At 39.4% G+C, this 22,500-nt stretch overlaps 1 protein-coding gene across 1 annotated transcript in view; it reads right to left on the reverse strand.

Annotated features, from left to right (window-relative positions):
* ppifb (peptidylprolyl isomerase Fb) overlaps window positions 1–11,873 on the reverse strand; it is a 15,194-nt gene extending 3,321 nt beyond the window's left edge. The window contains exons 1-4 of the mRNA XM_036571919.1: window positions 11,631–11,873; window positions 10,513–10,543; window positions 9,542–9,630; window positions 3,344–3,440 (exon numbers count right to left, since the gene is read on the reverse strand). Of these exons, the coding sequence (XP_036427812.1) occupies window positions 3,344–3,440; window positions 9,542–9,630; window positions 10,513–10,543; window positions 11,631–11,786 (373 nt within the window). The 5' untranslated portion in view covers window positions 11,787–11,873. The remainder of the gene's footprint in view (window positions 1–3,343; window positions 3,441–9,541; window positions 9,631–10,512; window positions 10,544–11,630) is intronic.
* Between the last annotated feature and the right edge of the window lie 10,627 nt (window positions 11,874–22,500).

Below are 22,500 nucleotides of genomic sequence, written 5' to 3' on the forward strand. Positions count from 1 at the left end.
ACCTGGAGTTCGTCTGTATTTCAGCCCGAGTTTATAGATAACAGTGCATCACATAATCGAGTGTAACAGAGGTGACTGAGCAACTCCACAGTTTGGCCAATATAAATAATAAATACAGTCTAAAAATGTAATAGTGAATTAGGATTTGATGAGCAAATTAGCTTCTTGATAAAAGCTACTGCACACCAACCCATAAGCAGACTGTACAGAGCGCAGCTGCAGCCCAGAGAAAGAGTTACAGAAAAGCGCAGATAAAGAAACTCAGGTTGATTTGACCCTCGACTCCAATAGAAAACGGTCAGGTTTGGCATCAGACTGACTCCTTACAAACTCACTGCTGTACAGGTAAAAGGTGTGAGGTGACATGCAGTGTAGCTATGGCTAATAAGGCAAACCATTATCATGTGTCTGTTTATCCTAAAGACTTTAAACTGAGAGCCTCATTCTGGGTCTAACGGGGGTCTAAAACGCTGAAAGGAAGAACAGCACCACTGCTTCCATTACCAGCTGGAGACATTATCCTCGTAGTGCTAAAGAAGACTTAAGAAGCTTCAGACACCAAACAAACCTTGGCTGGTCACATTCCTAAAGGTGGACAATAGAGGACAGATTTAAAGTTAAAATGGAGGGTCATGGATACCAAAACCGGATCATTTCTAGTGAGGAGAATAGCCACACGGGTGTCTTGGGTTTGTCAGACACTAGAGGGCGCTCTCCAAAGAGCCTGGAATGAATATATATATATATATATATATATATATATATATATAACTTTATAACAGCGTATTATGTACATTCATGACGCTGGTGACCACAAACCGCTTTACTCAGCCAATAAACTGATCAGCTCACCAACATATTAGCACAGAACATAAGTAATTCTAACCAATCAGCGCTCAGTAGCAGTAATGCTAATCAGTCAGCACTCAGTAGCAGTGATGCTAACCAGTCAGTGCTCAGTAGCAGTAATGCTAACAAGTCAGCACTCAGTAGCAGTGATGCTAACCAGTCAGCTCTCAGTAGCAGTAATGCTAACCAATCAGCACTCAGTAGCAGTAATGCTAACCAGTCAGCACTCAGCAGCAGTAATGCTAACCAATCAGCACTCAGTAGAAGTAATGCTAACCAGTCAGCTCTCAGCAGCAGTGATACTAACCAGTCAGCACTCAGTAGCAGTAATGCTAACCAATCAGCACTCAGTAGCGGTAATGCTAACCAGTCAGCGCTCAGTATGAGTAATGCTAACCAATCAGCACTCAGTAGCAGTAATGCTAACCAGTCAGCACTCAGTGACAGTAATGCTAACCAGTCAGCGCTCAGTATCAGTAATGCTAACCAATCAGCACTGAAAAGCAGTAATATAGTCTAAAAATATAGTTTAATTGTTTTCACCCTCATCCACAGGACCTGCTCGTGAGCGCCCTCTAGCACTGTACAGTCATTTTGTGGTATAATGGGAGAAATATGAAGTAACCAGGCTCCTCTTAAACCGGCTCTGCCACATCTTATTCTGACAAGCGTCGCCATCTAGTGGCGGCTAAATGTGTTTTATTCACTCCAAGCTCCCCACATCTGGATGTATTCTCTGCTTTATCCTGGATTGAAGCCTTTAATCTACCATCTGTTTTTTTATGGTGTTTGCTTTTGTCTGCAGATAATTTGTACATTTTTATGTATCTGTTGTTGCTGAGATGAGACCTGGGTTTGAGAAGAACCCAAACTAAACACATTATTAATAGTAGTAAGGCTGTTGTGTGTAAATCTACCTTGCAACACACTGTTTAAATGCTCTGTGAAGCTGGCTCACAGCTCCGCTCCGCTCCGCCTCCCTGCCTCGAGCAGTTTTAACTGCTAATGAGTCTCCACAAGAAGCTACACGTTAATGGACACATTTCTACCCACAAACAAGGCCTTTTAAACCCCTAACAGTGTCTGAAACAGCAGCAGCAGTCTGATTCAGCACTGCAGGCCTACAGATAAATATAAATATAACTAAAAAACAAATGTAATGGTCAGGAAAAATGTTTATTTTTTGTATAAACGATTCAGTTACATGATATTCAGTACTGTGCAAGCATTATGTGTGTGTATTAGGGCTGCAACAAACGACTAACTTCATAGTCGAATAATCGATCGATTACTGAAACGAATAATCGATGGTTCGGACTATAATCACTACATTACCAAATAACTTTTATGTAGCTATTTGCTTTTAAAATGTAGCTTGAGGTTGTTTTCTGCTTTTGCTAACCAACAATGAAGACAATAAAGATGAACAGCATTAAAGAATTCACTGTTTTAATGAACTTTCCTGCTAAAACAAAAGATAAAAGAATAAAACTCCAATGTAAATTTTCCAGTCAAAATTTATAATCAAGGCTGTGCAAAGTAGAAGCAATAAAATAACAAAACTAAATCAGTTTTCCTTTAATCATGTAAATAAAAAAATAATTAAATTTAAATGTTAAATGTAAACAGTGCAGTCTGTGATCTGTGTTTTCTACTGTCTGTCTACATGCAGTGTTTAAACCTGTAAACGTTATCTGTAAAGTGAACAGCGTCGCTGTGAATAACAGTTACTTGCTTCTCTGTTCAAACTCCATTAACAATACCAGAGAGCAGCATTTCGAAATACAACATGTTAACAGCACAGAACATGAAATAGGGGCGGCTTTTAACAATAACATTAGCTCACTGGCACAACTATCGCCGCGTCCCAAACCACACACTTCTGCACTTCACACACTACACTAATGAGTGCACTTCTAATGGTATATGCTCTATTTTTACGCACTACTTAGTGAGCTAGTATGCGGTTTGGTACGTGGCATATCTCACCGAGATGAATCTTCTTCACCCAGTGAGGCGACGAGTTTCCTCTTCAGATGCTCCAGCATGGAGGATGAGCTCAGTGCCAGCTAAGCTCGGGCTTTACAAACAGCACAACTGCCAACCTTTTTTCTGAGTTTAGCTCCCGCACTTTTGAGGATTTTGTTGTTGAGGCTGCCGTCGCGCTGTTGTTAAGTCTCCAGTGAGCGGTAATGTTAAAATGTTCCTAGTGAGCTCGAGAAAGACGTGCAATGATGTCACCAACTAATTTTGTCATCAATTTCGTCGGTTAAGTTGAATAATGGATGCACCCCTAGTGTGTATATACATACATTGTGTGTGTATATGTGTGTGTGTATATATATATATATATATATATATATATATATATATATATATATACACACACACACACACACATACACACATATATGTGCATATATGATATTATTTGCACAAATGTACCATTACAAAGCATCATAAATGAATGTATGTGACGCTGTGGTGCTTTAACCTGGTCCAGTGTGCTTCAGCCTGAAGTTCTCATCTGGAAATCTGGGGCCGTAGATGGACTTCCCCCCGGTGCCGTTATGGTGGGTGAAGTCTCCACCCTGCAGGTCAGACAGAGCTATATTTAATATACATTGACTTCTGTATCACTATAACACTTAGAGTGAACCTACTTATATGGGTTATATATATATATATATATATATATAATAATAAAAAATGTGCCATTCATTCAAGCTTAGTATGCTTTATTTGTGACACAGACCACAGGAATTACCCAAAATGAATAAAATTATATTATGTAATATTTTTATTTATTTATTTTTTATAATTAAAATATAGGTACTCAGTATGAGCTGATACTTAAGGATCAGGTAGTGGTTTTGGAAGTGCTATTCTTCATCATTCCACCCCTATATCATCAAACACACATGTCTATGAATCGGGTGCCTGTTTGTGTATACACATACACACCATATATACATACATACATATATACATATATACACACACACACTGATCAGGCATAACATTATGACCTCCTCCTTGTTTCTACGCTCATTGTCCATTTTATCAGCTCCACTTACTATATAGGTGCACTTTGTAGTTCTACAGTTACAGACTGTAGTCCATCTGTTTCTCTGATACTTTGTATGCAGTACTGCTGTGTCTGATCCACTCAGACCAGCGCAACACACACTAACACACCACCACCATGTCAGTGTTACTGCAGTGCTGAGAATGATCCACCACCCAAATAGTACCTGCTCTGTGAGGGTCCATGGGGGTCCTGACCACTGAAGAACAGGGTAAAAGGGGGCTAACAAAGTATCAGAGAAACAGATGGACTACAGTCTGTAACTGTAGAACTACAAAGTGCACCTATATAGTAAGTGGAGCTGATAAGATGGACAATGAGTGTAGAAACAAGGAGGTGGTCATAATGTTATGCCTGATCTGTGTATACACACACACACACAAATGTAAACTACTGAAATTGCTTCTATTTTGCTTTCTTATCTAATTTACAGAGTTTTCCATTAGAAATATCTCAACATAACAATCTGAGAGAAAAGTAAAATCAATATGAATTTCAGAATTTCTCAGTATTTGGTGGAGTGTCCCCATTTTTCTATAATGGCGCGTGCACTCGAGCTGCATGGCTTCAACAAGTTTGTGCAAAAGCCTCTAATGAGCAGAACAAGTCCACCTGGGAGTCGTCTGAACACGAGCTTCACTGGAAGAAATTAAACTAAAAAAAAAAAGTTCAGATCTTTTTGTACAAAGATTTCGACACGGCCAACTTCACAACCCTGCCTAAATCTGAACAGGGACCGAGAAACAGTGCAGAGCTCTGAATATTTCTTCATTTATATACGTTTTAAATGTATATTTGTATACGAATTCTGACCTTTTCAGTCACGATAAAAGAGTGTCCTGAATAAAGAGTGTCCTGAATAAAGAGTGTCCTGAATAAAGTGTCCTGAATAAAGAGTGTTCTGAATAAGGAGTGTTCTGAATAGTGCCCTGAAGTGTCCTAAATAGTGTCCTAAATAAAGTGTCTTGAATAAAGAGTGCTCTGAATAAGGAGTGTTCTGAATAAGGAGTGTTCTGAATAAGGAGTGTCCTGAATAGTGCCCTGAAGTGTCCTGAATAAAGAGTGTCCTGAATAGTGCCCTGAAGTGTCCTAAATAGTGTCCTGAATAAAGAGTGTTCTGAATAAAGAGTGTCCTGAATAAAGAGTGTCCTGAATAAAGAGTGTCCTGAATAAAGAGTGCCCTGAAGTGTCCTAAATAGTGTCCTAAATAAAGTGTCCTGAATAAAGAGTGTCCTAAATAAAGAGTGTCCTGAATAAGGAGTGTCCTGAATAAGGAGTGTCCTGAATAAATAGTGCCCTGAAGTGTCCCAAATAGTGTCCTGAATAAAGAGTATCCTGAATAAAGAGTGTCCTGAATAGTGCCCTGAAGTGTCAAAATAAAGTGTCCTGAATAGTGTACTGAATAAAGAGTGTTCTGAATAAAGAGTGTACTAAATAGAGTGTACTGAATAGAGTGTCCTGCATAAAGTGTCCTACAGAGTGTCCTGAATAGTGCCCTGAAGTGTCATAAATAAAGTGTCCTGAATAGTGTCCTGAATAAAGAGTGTACTGAATAGTGTCCTGAATAAAGAGTGTACTGAATAGTGTCCTGAATAAAGAGTGTACTAAATAGAGTGTACTAAATAGAGTGTCCTGCATAAAAAGTGTCCTAAAGAGTGTTCTGAATAAAGAGTGTTCTGAATAAAGAGTGTCCTGAACAGTGTACTAAATAGTGTACTGAATAGTGTCCTGCATAAAAAGTGTCCTAAAGAGTGTCCTGAATAAAGAGTGTCCTGAATAGTGTCCTGAATAAAGAGTGCCCTGAATAAAGAGTGTCCGAATCCGCCTTCATAGTGATCTTCTGGTTATTAGTTCATATAAGAGGAGTGTTATTATCACATATCAGCCACACCTCTCCTCTCCTCTCAGCACTAAGCCGAAAATAACAGCACTGAGATACCAAATAACAGCGCTGAGTCACGACAGGCTGGAGGAACCAACTCCTACTAAGCCTGGTCTCACTTTGGTCCAGCGTAGACGGTCATTCAACTGGACTGACTTTGTAAATGTTAGAACTGATTCTACTAATACTCAAAATAACATGTGGCCAAAATAAAACTAAAGGCTGTTTTCAAATGTATAAACCCAAAAGAAGCTTGCTGTGTTTACGGTCTATATTCCACTACTGAGTCACAGTAACGCACTGAGCTTATTTAACTGGACCTTAATCAACTTTAACGATTAAACAGCTGTAACTGAAGTGGGAAGACCTGTGTTGGTGAGATGTAACTGATCTGTGTTTGGTGGCAGTAAACAGTATGTATGTCACCCAGAGGCTAAAACCCACTGCTGAAGTTTCACTTCCCTGAAGACAGACAGAAGAGGAAGGGCACTGAGCGTCCGTGTGGTCAGACGTTCTCTGGGCAACTAATTACTAACCGTCGCACCACAGAGAGTCGTGTGTAAAAGTCTGAACACCCCCAGTCAAATGACACGCTTTGTTGAAAATGACTTAACACACAATCTACAAACAACACGTTTAAATATGGAATTATTCTGGAAATTTTAATGCACAATTTATTTCTTTTTGCTAAGTTTAACATTTAAAAAGCAAAACAAAAAAAATGTAATAAATAAAATATGGCCTTTGCAAAAAGTGAGCACACTTTATATGTTTTACTTAATTTTCTTAAACTCAGGAAAAAATACGCACTAAAATTTGCTATTTATATACTAAGTTTACCATCCATCCATCATCTAAACCGCTTATCCTTCTGGGTCGCGGTGGGGTGCTGTCATTGGGCGGAAGGCAGGATACACCCTGGACAGGTCGCCAGTCCATCGCAGAGCAGACAGACAGACATATACATTCACACACTCACACCTAGGGGCAATTCAGCATGTCCAATCAGTCTGACTGCATGTCTTTGGACTGTGGGAGGAAACCGGAGTACCCGGAGGAAACCCACGCAGACACGGGGAGAACAGGCAAACTCCACACAGAAATGACCCTGGTCACCCAGTCGGGAATCAAACCCAGGCCATTCTTGCTGTGAGGCGACAGCGCTACCCACTGCGCCACCGTGCCGCCCTAAGTTTACCATATTGGGAAAAAAATAAAACAAAACATAAAATGTGCCGTTGCTTTTGCACAGGCCAAATTTTATGCTTTATTTCCTTTCCCAATATGTTAAATAAGCCAAACATATCATTTGACCAGGGGCGCCCAAACTTTTGCACAAGACTGTATGCATGTATATTGCTGCGGTGGAACATTTAATTAAAAAATACCAGCTGCTGTTTATACTGCGCCAAAATCTTATGATGAATGAGGACAAACCAATAGAAACGGTTCAAACTGATTTAAAATACTGTTACACAAACACACACCGATCAGGCATAACATTCTGACCACCTCCTTGTTTCTACACTCATTGTCCATTTTATCAGCTCCACTCAGACCAGCACAACACACACTAACACACCACCACCACGTCAGTGTTACTGCAGTGCTGATAGTACCTGCTCTGTGAGGGTCCATGGGGGTCCTGACCACTGAAGAACAGGGTAAAAGGGGGCTAACAAAGTATCAGAGAAACAGATGGACTACAGTCTGTAACTGTAGAACTACAAAGTGCACCTATATAGTAAGTGGAGCTGATAAAATGGACAACGAGCGTAGAAACAAGGAGGTGGTCATAATGTTATGACTGATCCGTGTACATCACAAGTTAATAATGTTTTTACTGCAACCAAAAGTATGTGGACACCCCTTCTAATTATTAATACTCAGGTGTTTCAGCCACACCCATTACTAACAGGTGTACAAACCCAAGCTCACAGCCTTGCAGTCTCCACAGACGAACACTGGCAGTAGAGGGTCGCACTGAAGAGCTCAGTGACTTTAAACATGGCGCTGTCATAGGATGGCACCTCTGACACAAGTCAGTCTGTAAAATGGAAGCGTGACAGCTCAGCCACAAAGTGGTGAACCACACTAACTGACAGAGTGGGGCTACTGAGTGCTGAAGCACGTAAACATCACTCACTACAGAGTTGCAGAAGCAACATCAGCCAAAGAACTGTGTGTTGGGAGCTTCACCAAATGGGTTTCAGCAGTCGAGCAGCTGCACATAAGCTTAAGATCAGAATGTGTCGGCTGGAGGGGTGTAAAGCACCACCACTGGACTCTGGAGCAGTGGAAACGTTCTCTGGAGTGACGAATCACGCTTCACTATCTGTCAGCCTGATGATGAATCTGGGTTTGGTGGATGCCAGGAGAACGTCACCTGCCAGAATGCACAGTGCCAACAGTAAAGTTTGGTAGAGGAGAGATGATGGGCTGGAGACCTAATAATAATAATAATAATAATAATAATAATAATAATAATTGGGAACCTTTCCTGTTCCAGCATGACTGAGCTCCCTGTGCACAAAGCAGCTCCATAAAGACATGGAATGACCAGTTTAATGTTTAGGAACTCCAGTGGCCCTCACAGAGCCCTGACCTCAACCCCACTGAACACCTTTGAGATAAACTGGAACGTGAGCCAGACCCTCTCGTCCAACATCAGTGTCTGACCTCACAAATGCTCTTTTGACTGAATGGGCACAAATTCCCACAGACACTCTCCAAAAGCTGTTACAGCCGCAAAGTGGGGCAACTTAATCCCCACGGTTTCGGAATGGGACGTTCCCATCAACCTCATAGAGGTGCGATGTATAGGTGTCCACATACTTTTGGCCATACACACACAGTGTACTGTGCAAAAATCATGGGCATAAATATTATTTAAACCATTTATCTTGGCATTAAGTATGTTTTTGCTTGTAAAATCACCACATACCATTAGAATGAATGCAAATAAACATATTAATACAGTAAAAAGTAACAAGAATGTCATATAATCAATATATATTTGACTAGAGGCACACAAACTTTTGTACATGACTGTGTGTGTGTGTGTCTGATTACGCCCTATTTAAGCAGTAGAAGACGAGAGGGAGTGTTTTATTGCGAAATAACATCACGGCTGTGATTTGGTCGCCGTAGATCATCACAGCCGTGATGTTATTGGTGATAACACACTCCTCGAGTGCTCTACTGCTTTAATACAACAGTTAAATAAATACAGTAATAAATTAATAAACTGGGCCGTGAACGCGGCGTTTAATATGTTTTAATGTTCGCAGTTCCTTCACCAAATTATAGTTCCTTAACGAGCAGCTCGCTGCTACGTCAGAGTAACGAGCTCCGCCCACTTGCTGCACAGCCGGCAGTTCGTTCTCCAGCTCCACACAGACAAGCTAAGAGTTTGGGAATTTAGTGTCGTCTCATCTTCAGAGTCTGACCAAATCGGCTGTCGGTCAAATGTGATCTTAAAAGTGTCCGTTTTCTGTTTGTGGCAGAGTAAGAAGTAAAAACTTTCAGATGGCTTGAGCGTCTCCTACAGCTGTCAAAGTCGTTGCTTAGCAACGGCGTCTCACCGGAGTGATACAGTGTTTGTGAAAAACCTGTGATGTTATGGTGAAATAACAGCACAGTTAGAGACGCCTCTCAACCAATCAGCTCGCGTAGCCGGAACTGACTGTTGTATAATATGTTCTAACAGTGAGTTTTAGTACCTGACACATGAACTGTGGGATGACTCGGTGGAAGATGGAGCCTTTATAACCGAAGCCATGTTCTCCTGTACACAGAGCCCTGAAATTCTCTACAGAGACAAACACAGTCAGCACTGTTAGAACAGCCCTGCACAGTGAAGTACGCAGCACACATAGCATTTATGCTGGAGAAACTGGGAACGTATCGCTACCACTTTCTGAAAGCGCAGCTCTGATATCTAAATGGTGCACAGATAATAAATAAGAAGTCCTGTTATGTGCTGAGATAACAGAGAAAGCAGCTACATGCTGCGTTTTTATTAAGGTAACACTGTACAATACTGTACCTTAAAGGGGAATGCCACTGACTTATCAAAATTTCTGTGGTTAAGACGTAAACAGAGCGGTTCAGAGTGGTTTGCTGTGAAACGCTCTGTTCTAGAGAAACTTACAGAGTCAGAACTGTTCACAGTGGTGGTGATAGGAACCAGACGTCCACCTCTAAAAGCTCCCTCACAGAAAGTTACTACATGAAATGGTTATGAATTCACTGCCTGATGACTGAGACACTGTTTAACGATAGATTTAAGAAGGTTTTGGTCTAAATCTTATTTTTTAAGTTCATTTATAGTGGAGAAGTACATGCAGAAAAACGTATTATTTCAGATTTTCCACTATTTTCCATCATCAACCTTCCATATAAACTCAGAAGACTCGTGTAGGTTCACTGGTGGTTCTGGATTGTAAATAAAACGTCTATATTCGTGTTGTAGTCATGGCGACCCCTGGTTCCTATCACCACCACTGTAAAGACAACTGAACCATTTCACACCAAACCACTCTGAATCACTCTGATTTCATCTCATACACTGAATTATACAGAAATTTTGAAAAATCAGTGAAATTATCCTTTCATTAATGCATGTCTCGATCATCATACGCACTAAACAGAACAAAAGCAGCAATGATGTAAAATTACATAATACACTTACCTGCAGTTTTGGGAACAACGTCAGCGTTCAGCTGAAACACAAGACGCAGAAAGAGAACAACAAGATGACGTACTGATAAGAAGAGGAGGAAAACATAGGAACCTGCCTACACAGGTTAACACCCTTAAACGTTCACAGCTCTTAAAGGATTCAGGTTCTGTGATCGTACAATATGGACAATATGAACATAAGCTGCACTAAACCCATCTCAAAAAGGGAAATCACAACTTTCCCCATATTTACAACGTTAAAATCACTTTAAGTGCCTATAACAAGCCTCATGCCAACTCTACACACTCTTAAAAAGATGGTTCTTCAAGGGTTCTTTAGTGGTTTTATTTAGAATGTGAGTTCTGTATGGAACGGTTTCATGCTTATATGGTTCTTTAGATTGATGGAGAGTGTGCTGTATATGGTTCTAGGGTTATTTACAACTGTAACAACAGCAGAACCCTTTTTGGTGCTGTATAGAACCACATACAACACATTCTCCATCAATCTGAAGAACATTTCACCATGTACAGCACCATTTAAGGAAAAATGGTTCTAGATAGAGTTCAAAATTCTATGCAGAACCAGTCCCTTTACTAAAAAAACCCCTCTATTTTCAGTGTAGCTAAGCTGAGTAAGTTATAGTTTTACTGTATGTTGAATGTATAATTCTATAATACTTCATATTTTCATAAATCAGCTTGAGCATGTTTAACTATCACATTATCTGCTCTCTAATTTTGTACTCTACATTTCATGTAATAATATCTTCTATATTAACTCTTTGTTTTTATACTCCAGCTTGGCTGCAGGACGAGGCTTCTTTTTTCAAACTTTCCGTTCCACCTTAAACAGTCAACGGTGCGGCAGTTACACACAGGCGCCTAATGCAGGCAAGACCGTGACCGCTGCTCCATTTAAGGTGGAACGGAAAGTTCGAATAAGAAGCTACTATTCGAGGCTGTAGGTCAAAGGCAAAACGCCACAGTCTCACAGCTGCAGCCACAGTTACTCTCTCCAGCGAGTCTAGACTCATTAAAAAATAATTAAGCCCGAATATCTGTTGTTAGTGCTGGCTGGTCCAACAGGCTGCGAGTCCAGCAGTAGTTCATCTCCGACTAACTCACCTCGAAGGTGACTCTGCCGAGCGGCTGGTTGTCCGCCGCGATGTCAAAGTAAACCACCGGGTTACCGTTGGCTTGGGCTCCGTTCGCGTACATGCGAGCAGCCGTGAAGGCCAAGGAGCAGAATTTAATCCTGTTTTTGGTGATAATCATCGCCATAAACTCACAAACCGCTGCAGAAAAACTAAAAACACTCCGCTCGTCTCCTTCACCACCGGAAACCGTGCAGACACGGAAACACGACGTTCCGCTATGATAACGTACTCTGCCCACTTTTTGATGACAAACTGGCACAAATTCATAAAATAATCTAATTTCCAAACATGATAATAATAATAATAATAATAATAATAATACATGTAAAGGTGAATAAACCACTTGTGCTGTATGTCTGCGACTTTATCTTTAGCCGCTATACATTTTTCACAACTCACTTTAAAGTTTTTCCAGGATATTTACGTGGCGCATGAAACCCTATTTTGTAATCCGTGTTGTTATTAACCATTTCGAACATCGTTCTGTGTTGCAATAGTTCATTTTTTGCGGATTGTAGTACAACCAGCGTCTAAAAAAACTACAACTCCCATATAACCCCGCTCTCCGGCCGCGCGAGCATTATCCTGTGGCTCGTTGCGTTCTTTAGCGATATTTACTGCTTTTAGAATAAATAAAACTGACATTTAAAAGGGGATGATGTTATAAATAACATTCATTTGACACTATTTTTGGCTAGATATGCGGCTACGCTAGCTAGCTATCTAGGACTGGTAAAGCTACAGTGCCCGGATGAGGCGGCGATATCTGATTTGTCCAGATGATCTGTTGCGCATCGGGACATGTAGTTTGTAAGAAAACGGACTACAAAAAAGGACTTACAGTCGTAAATCTTCACATATATGAACAAATATCGACATATTTGATGTCTACGTGCATTTTACTCACACAGGCTAATTCAGGAATGTTGCGGATCAGAAACAAATAAAAAATAGACAAAAATCCCATATATTTATATTGTCACAGAAGTAGCTAGCTAGCTACGTTGCTCAAAATACTGAAGGTGAATTATTTTGGGATGAGAGCGAGGAAACAGAAGATTATATAAGGTTAATATAATTAATTAATATTATTTTCAGTTTCACATTACAGCAAAAAACACATAAATTCAGATTTTTTTGCTAATCAGATCCAAACCACATTCGGAGGTAGTTTTAAAGGTGACTCCAGTCTGATTTCTACACTGGACACTCAAATCAGATTTCAAGGTTTTTGAGCTCACTGAGAATCTGGGATTTTTTCATGAAGCCGTTTAAATGAAGAAGAACTGTTGAAGGTTCTGCACTGGTTCTAGCTCACTGTTTAAACTGGAGCAGATCTGAGATGCTGACCATGTTAAGCTCTTTGTACTAAAAGCTCAGGTCTGTTTTTAGTCTCGTCTCTTCCACTAAAGCTCCTGTTCAGTCGACTCTCAGGTGGATCTGATCTGCTCAGCAGAGGCTTTTACACAGACCTGTGGACGTCATGCAGCTCCAGTGCACGCTGTCATTAGAGCAAAAGGAGGGACACGCCACCAAATACTGAGAAGTTCTGAAATTCAGGTTAAAATTTCTACAGTTCAGTGAAAATGCTGATGATTTGTAATGAAAAAGTTTATTAAATTAGTAATGAATGCTAAACAGAAGCATTTTCTCTAGTGCTCTCAGACTTTTGGACCCCACTGTACTGATATTTAAATGTAGATTCTTTTTGACTTTTATTAAATTATATATTTTGGCTCCGTATTTCCAGTCATAATCAGTAAAATTTGACACAAAATCTCCGTCCAGAGATCCTCCTTCACTTCAGTGGAGCTTCTCTGTCCTTTTTCCTCCTCTGCTTACAGTAAATTCAGACGGTAACACTTTACTGTATGGTGCTGTTCATAAGGTTACATGACACCTACATAAGCTTGTCCTAACAGCTGACATAGCCCTACATAACTGTTTATAAATGCTTATTCCAACAGGCGTCATAAAGGCTACTTTAGCTGACTTTGATCAAAATTGGCAAACGTAACCTTTATAGTGAATGACACCTGTTGGAATAAACATTTATAAATATTTATGTATGGTTATGTCAGTTGTTAGGACAAGCTTATATAGCTGTCATGCAGCGTTATGAACAGCACCCTACAGTGAAGTGTTACCATTCAGACATTTACTGTAGTTTACTGCAGGAAACTCCACAGCAGGATTATACACAACTATAGAGTTTATTACAGTGTCACTCTAGATTTGTACTGTAAGGGTGATGAAAGTATGAGTGACAGCACTTTATCTTAAAGCTGTCAATCAGCAGAAACTCTTTCTGACTCAGATTATGTAATTAAACAGCAGCTTCACTATAATTCACCTGTGAACAAGAAGCAGATTTAAATACAGCAATTTTACACTTGAAGTATACAGAGAACAGTAAAAGTACATTTTATATTTCACATATTTTATGGAAATTCACCTAAAAAAAGCATTTCTGTATTTTTCAAAGTGTATATTTTTGAACAAACACATTTTAAATGATGCTTTATTATTATCAAAAAAGAAATGCTTGAATAAATGTAATACTTAACATACTGAAAAAAATTTAAACAAAAATATATTCAATTGCAATCAACCTACGTGTATTTTAGTACAATGTTTTTTAAAGAAATGACTTTTAAAGTATATTTTATTACACTTTGTTGCATATTAATTACAATACATTTAAAAAGAACTACTAATCAATCATGGATATCAATACACCTGAGAGTTCACATTTAAAATGTTTAATTTTGTAATATTTTAATATCTATTTTAATATATTTGGTACATATTAGTACATATATGTTAAATTCATCACAACATAAGTTCCAGTTTAGAACAGAAAAGCACTTTCAGGCAAAGAAGATGGATTTCAACATCAGTTGAATATAATTTAAGTGTGTATAAGTTGTATTTAGTAATTTGTAATACATTTCAAATTCAAAGCTTATACATTAACAGTGTTTTTATAAGTATACTTAAATACATCTTATTTGTTTAACGTACTTAAGTTTATTTACGTGATTTCAAATGCATTAAGTGTATTTTGGTTGCAGTATAACTCAATAAGTACCACTTAAGTGTTTATAATATTTATAAGCTGTTCAAATAAAGCACAAAGCACAAATGAATGCATTTAATATATTTAATTACATCTTAATTACAGTCTAAACACACAAGTTTCTTTACATTCAGTCTGAACTGAAGAAAGTTTAAAGTGTAAACATTAAAAGTTTGTACTTTTCATATTAAACACTTTTGAAAAGTTCACTTAAATGCGTTTCTCTTCCTCAAGGGTCACTACATTCTGTCCACTTGACTGTAGTCTGTCTCTCATTGGTCAGTGAGTGTAATAGAATGTAGAATGCTGTTTGAAGCTGCTCTCTGATGTCATGATGGACTAAAGGCTACAGGGTGTGATGTCATAAAGGTGAAGGTACAGATAATTCCGTCACACTGCTGTTTCACAACATTCTGTGTGGAGCCCCGAAGAGGACAGCTGCTACAATGAGCTGCCTCTGGTTTTGGTGCTGCCGAGTCCACGAGGACGACTCGGACACAGAATGCGAGCGCAGAGACGGAGCGCAGTGTAAGAAGAGAAAGAGAGGAAAGAAGGAGAGGAGTGGGAGGAAATGGAAGATTCAGTGGAAGAAAGAGAGCAAGAACAACATGAACAAAGAAGAAGAGGAAGAAAAGAGCCAAACAAACCAGCAGCCTGCAAAGGTGGAGGAAGAGGCCGATGTTCTGGACCTGCCAGTAGGCCTCGTGTCTGGCAGCCTTAACGGTGAGACGCTGGAGAACATGGCACCTCCAATACAGGAGAACCTCACTGGAGAGACAGATGGAACCATAAAACATCTCATGAAAACACTGCAGGATGAGGTTCAGGCAAACATGGAGCAGCTTCTGAGTGAGTTAATGAGGAGAAATTCATAAAAGACACTGAATAATAGTAGAAATTACTGAATATGCACAGTAGATCCTGAATAATTCATAGTGGATACCGAATAATTCATAGTGGATCCTGAATAATTCATAGTAGGTACTTAATAATTCATAGTAGACACTGCGAGTGTCCAGCCTCTGGGTGAGTAAAAGAAAATAAAAAACAATAAAAATGAAAAAGCTGGAAAACTGAAAGTATTTATTTGTAATTAAGCAGAAAATGAGATGACGACGGTGGCTGATGAAGCGGCGGCTGAAGCCACCAACGAACTCATGGACATCTCTCTGGACAAGACTGAGGAGGAACTTCTGGAGAAACGTCTGGGTGAGTAAAGAAATGAACAGACGTCAGGATGATAATAACACATTTAGTTTGTGTTAAAACAGAAAATCTAATCTGTTTTAATTAATTAATTCAAGATAATCTAGTGAGCAAAACTGAAGCGAACACTGAAGTGGTCAGTGAGCTCCTGGACATCCAGCTGGAGGAACTCCACACAGCGAGTGTCCAGCCTCTGGGTAAGTGAATGAAATGATACTGAATAATTCATAGTGGATACTGAATAATTCATAGTAAATACTGAATAATTCATAGTAAATACTGAATAATTCATAGTAGATGCTGAATAATTTATAGTAGATACTAAATAACTCAAATTAGTCACTAAATATCTTAGTAGATATATAATTATAACAGCAGTCACTGAATAATTCATAGTAGATACTGAATAATTCAGTGGATACTTAATAATTCATAGAAGAAAGTGAATAATTCATAGTAGTCATAAAATATGAATTGAAGATATTGAATAATTCAACTTAGTCACTAAAAAAACATTGTAGATACTGAATTATAATAGCAGACAATGAATAATTCATAGTATATACTGAATAATTCTAGGAAATACTGAATAAGTCATACTGGTACCTGAATAAGTAATGGTGGATACTGATTTATTTATGGTAAATATTGAATAATAGTGGATGCTGAATAATTCAAAGTAAACAGTGAATAATTTATAGCATACACTGAAAAATTCATGGTGGATACTGAATATTTATGATAGATACAAACAAAAATCCTATTAGATACTGAAAAAATCACAGGTGATACTGGATAATTCATAGTACATACTGAATAATTTATAATTGCTGAATAATTCACAGAAGATGCTGAATAATTAATATGAGATATTGAATAATTCATAGTTATCAGTGAATATTCGTGTCAGATTCTGAGAAATTCATAGTAGATATTGGGAAATATGTCTTAGACTGAAAAATGTTGTTGATCAGTTTAATCTTCCACTGAAAATGAGGAGAAATTGAATCTTTCAGTGAGTCAAATTATTCAAATAGAAAAAAACCTCATAGGACTCTGTAAAGCAGCTGGTGATGGTTATTAATGCTGAAACAGGAAAGCAGGCGATCTCTGCTGAAGTCAAGGCTGAAGCCATTAAAGCGCTCCTGGAAGTTGACCTGGACGAGACTGAGGCGGAACCTCTGGACAAACATCTGGGTGAGTAAAGAAAATAAACAGACAGCATGAATATAATAACATATTTAGTGAATATAAAAGCAGGAATTCAGATTAATATGATCTCTAATCTGGCTTAATTTATTCAAGATAATCTAGTGAGCACCAGTGATGACGAAGCTAAAGCCATCAGAGAGCTCCTGGACATCCAGCTGGAGGAAGTTCTGTCAGTGAGTGTCCAGCCTCTGGGTGAGTAAAGGACATATTAATATTAACGTATTAATTAATAATGAAATTTTACAAGGAAAATGAAAGATCTCAAAAACTGACTATATTAATTTCTATTAAAGCAGAGAATGAGATGATGATGATGACGATGAAGGTGGCTGATGAAGCCGAGGCAGAAGCCATCAATGAACTCATGAACATCTCTCTGGAGGACACTGAGGAGGAACCTCTGGAGAAACATCTGGGTGAGTAAAGAAATGAACAAAAGTCATGAAGAAAATCGTTTGTTTAATCTTCAAGTACAAATTGTAATTAGTTTTAATTAATTTATTCAAGATAATCTAGTGAGCTCCAATGATGACGAAGCTAAAGCCATCAGTGAGCTCCTGGACATCCAGCTGGAGGACGATGTATCAGCGAGTGTCCAGCCTCTGGGTGAGTGAAGGAAATAATAAATTTATAATTGAAAAAATTAATAAGCTAAAAAACTGACTGTATTTTCATGAAAGCAGAAAATGAGACGACGATGATGATGAAGGTGGCTGATGAAGCGGAGGCAGAAGCCATCAAAGAACTCATGGAAATTGACCTGGACGAGACTGAGGCGGAACCTCTGGACAAACATCTGGGTGAGTAAAGAAAATGAACAGACAGCATGAAGATAATAACACATTTAGTGAATATAGAAGCAGGAATTCAGATTAATATGAGCTCTAATCTGGCTTAATTTATTCAAGATCATCTAGTGAGCTTCAGTGATGACGAAGCTAAAGTCATCAGAGAGCTCCTGGACATCCAGCTGGAGGAAGTTCCGTCAGTGAGTGTCCATCCTCTGGGTGAGTAAAGGACATATTAATATTAACGTATTAATTAATAATGAAATTTTACAAGGAAAATGAAAGATCTCAAAAACTGACCATATTCATTTGTATTAAAGCAGAGAATGAGATGATGATGATGACGATGAAGGTGGCTGATGAATCCGAGGCAGAAGCCATCAACGAGCTCATGAACATCTCTCTGGAGGACAGTGAGGAGGAACCTCTGGAGAAACATCTGGGTGAGTAAAGAAATGAACAGACAGCATGAAGATAATAACACATTTAGTGAATATAAAAGCAGGAATTCAGATTAATACGAGGTCTAATCTGGCTTAATCTATTCAAGATAATCTAGTGAGCACCAATGACGATGAAGCTAAAGTCATCAGAGAGCTCCTGGACATCCAGCTGGAGGAAGTTGAACTCATGAGCATCTCTCTGGAGGACACCGAGGAGGAACCTCTGGAGAAACATCTGGGTGAGTAAAGCTGATGAACAGACGTTGTGATGATCAAATTGCTTTCACACCTGCCTTGTTTTGTTCGGACCTTCAGACATTTTTTGGTTTGGTCTGAACCAAAATAGCAGGTGTGAAAGGTGCCTCAGACCACAGTCCAGATCAAAAGAGGTGGTCTCAGTCCTGATCAAACTGAACCATGGTTCACTTTTTTGGATGGTTTGGACTTTCAGACCAACTACGGGAAGTTCAGTCAGGCTGTTGTCACCTGTTAGGACGACTGGACGCAGGTGTGTCATGCAGAGTTCTTTAGCGCACAATGTGATACCAAAACTAACCAGATTGAATGTTTACAATGTGACAAACACATGAACCTCGGTTCGGACCTTGGTCAGGACTTTCAGGAGCGAAAACGGCCTCATTTAACATAAACACAGGAACTTTTAATATGAGCTGTAATCTGTCTGAATTCATTCAAGATAATCTAGCGAACAAAACCGACGACAAGACGGGAGTCATCAGTGAGCTCCTGGACATCCAGCTGGAGGAAGATGTTTCAGCGAGTGTCCAGCCTCTGGATGAGTAAAGAAAATATAAAAAAACTACAGTGAAAATGAAAGAGCTGGAAAACTGACTGTATTTATTTGTATTATAGAAGAAAACGAGATGATGATGGTGGCCGACGAAGCTGAAGCCGAAGCCGAAGCCATCAGTGAACCCATTAGCATCTCTCTGAAGGACACTGAGGAGGAACCTCTGGAGAAACATCTGGGTGAGTAAAGAAATGAACAGATGTCATGATGATAACAACACATTAGTTCGTGTTAAAACAGAAATTCTAATCTGTTCTTTTAATTCATTCATTCAAGATAATCTAGTGAGCAAAACTGAAGCTCAAACTGAAGCGGTCAGTGAGCTCGTGGAGATCCAGCTGGAGAGTCCAGCGAGTGTCCAGCCTCTGGGTGAGTAAAAGAAAACAAAAAACAACAATAAAAATGAAAAAGCTGGAAAACTGAAAGTATTTGTTTGTATTAAAGCAGAAAATGAGATGACGATGGTGGCTGATGAAGTGGCGGCTGAAGCCACCAACGAACTCATGGACATCAACCTGGACGAGACTGAGGAGGAACCTCTGGAGAAACATCTGGGTAAGTAGAGGAAAGGAACAGATGGCATGATTGTGGAACGTCTAACACCAATAATGACCAACCTCTGGGTCAGAAGAAGAACCCATTAGCATCATGATCCCTCTGAGTTAACCGGGCGAACAATGATATTATTAATGCTGATATTAAAGTTAGGGTCAGGATTAGGTCCAGGGTGAAGGTTAGGATTAGGATTTGAGTTGAGGTTGAGGTTAGGGTTTGGATTAGGGCCAGGGTTAGGGTTAGGGTTAGGGTTAGGTTTTGGGTAAGACTATATGTCCAGTTTGAAAGATCTATGAAAGCACCCCATATACAATCAAAATAAACATTCATCAGTTATTTTGTTCTGATATTTCAAAAACTAAATTCATAATGAATGTAATTATAACATTTAAATGAATTTAAAAATATTGTTTTGAATGCTGACTATTAATTCTGCTCCGAGAGAAAAGCCTGGTTGCTGATTTACCTAATTTTGTCAGGAATTCTGCTGAATATTATCATTAATCTGCCTTAATTAATACAAATTCTTCTTGATGTATCGTTAAAGAAGATAATCAGCTGATGAAGGTGACCAACACTAAAGCCACTGACCACCAAACGCACCCGGAGCCGACCGACATCCATCTTCTGGGTAAGAAATGGAAATAATTATGAGATACAATGACGACCATAAAACAGCTGCTGTTCATTGTTTCGTGATCATCAATTAATAATCAGTCAAAGCTGCGTATCTGATGATAAATAAGTAATAATCAAATCAGATCCAATCACAGTGATTGATCTGGACAGCTGCTGATGTTTCTTCATGTAACAGCAGGAGACGAGCTGCTGAAGGCGAAGGACGCTGGAGCTGAAGCTGAACCTGCTGAAGAACATCTTCCCCTGAATGAGGCTTCAGCCAATAATGACCAGCCTCTGGGTGAGTAAAGGAGATAAATCTCAGGTTCTGTAATCGGAACACAACGGAACATCTGGTTACACCAACAATAAAGGTTCCTAGATGGTTCTTGGCTTGGACATACGGTTCTAGGATAAGGCCTTTATTGGTATAGAACCTTTACATGATGTGGAGATTCTTTGATTATTAAAAAGGTTCTCAACTGAAAGGTTCTTTAGGGAACTAGAAGTGGTTCTTCTATGGAAAAAAAACCCTTGTCTCCATTTTAAATACATGGAATTAAAAAAGATGCACCTTTAACAGAGAATTCTTCTCACTGCAGAGACAGATGTGATCAGTGTAACAGATGCTGAAGCTCAGCCTGAAGAAAGACTGAACATCTGCCTGGATGAGACTGAAGCCACAGAGACCCGAATTCTGAGTGAGTGACAGAAAGAGCCGTAAAATATTGATGATAATGAGCAAAGCTCGTTTCCTGAGAAGTGATTGAGCAGCTTAAGCAGTTCTGGTGTTGCTCAGGTGTTGCTAGACAGCTGCTCGGGTGTTTTAGGTGGTTCTGAGGTGGTTGCTCGTTTGTTTTTATTTGGTTCTATGATATTGTACCATGTTCTAGAAACGTCCTGCGTGTTTATTCAGAGTTATTGTTCTTCTACAGTTATTCTCTGGGTTTATTCTGATGAAGACTCTTAATGTGAAGGTGGGGCTGGTTCACCTTTGGGCAGATGTGTGTCAGATCAGACAGGAACTGGGTGTCGGTCAGAGCTGAGCGCTGATAGAGTGCAGATGTGAGCTGAGCGTAGGGCTGTTAGCTGTGGCCGCGTACAGCCTGTTAATAAAGCACATCGGCTTGTGCATCAGCTGTGTCTCCTTCAACGGCATTAAACGTCACAGTGCTTTAAATGGTTGCCAGGGTGTTGCTAAGGGGTTGCTAAGGTATCCAGAATAGTTCATAGGATGTCACTTTGGTGTTGCTGTAGTGTTTTCGTCATTGCCATGGAGCAGCTAGGCAGTCGCTATGTTATCCCAGATGGTTGCTAGAGTGCTGTTCATCGGTTAATATTGTTCCAGTGTGTTGCTAGAGAGTTGCTGTGTAGTTGCTGTGGAAACTCTGGCAGTTGCTAGGGGATTGCTATGGTGATTGCTGGGAAACCGTGTGTCCAATCTGGAAGCTCTATAAAAGCAAACCTCTCACAAATAGAGTAAAAATGATTGAGTCGTTTTGGTGCTGAGTCTCAAAAACTGCAGGATGAGTTATAATTAATGAAAATGTAAAATTTAAATAAATTAATTTGAAAAATGTTGTAATTTAAACACTGGGAACTATTTCTGAGCTCCTGGACAGACTACTGGACAAAAGCTTGGTTATTTATCTGATTTTGTTCTCTAGACGAAATGGATGTAAAGAAGAAAAACCCCCCCTGAGGAAGAACCTGAAGAACAAACGAGAAACATCAGGAGAGGAACGCGAGGAAAGGGACGAAGAATCGACTACATAAAAGACAAACATCCATCAAATGACAAAAAAGATGGAGACGAGAAAGACAGCAGAGTGTCTGCACACAGAGGAGGAGCCGAGGGGCTCAGGGGTCAAAGGGGAAATCATCAGGAAAAGAGAAAGACCCCACCAGAGACCCCGAGACCCAAAACTCATCCTCATCAGGTGAGAACGACAGAGAGACACGAGGTGATGAGAGAACATCCTCACTGGAAAAGAGAACAGGTACAGGTACAGCTTTTAGTCTTAGTCATGGTCCCTAATCTACGGATCTTTTAGTCCTAGTCTTGATCCCTAAACTACGGATCTTTTAGCCCTAGTCTTGGTCCCTAAACTATGGATCTTTTAGTT

The sequence above is a fragment of the Colossoma macropomum genome, unplaced genomic scaffold (assembly GCF_904425465.1).
Source record: "Colossoma macropomum unplaced genomic scaffold, Colossoma_macropomum, whole genome shotgun sequence".
Classification (NCBI taxonomy): domain Eukaryota; kingdom Metazoa; phylum Chordata; class Actinopteri; order Characiformes; family Serrasalmidae; genus Colossoma; species Colossoma macropomum.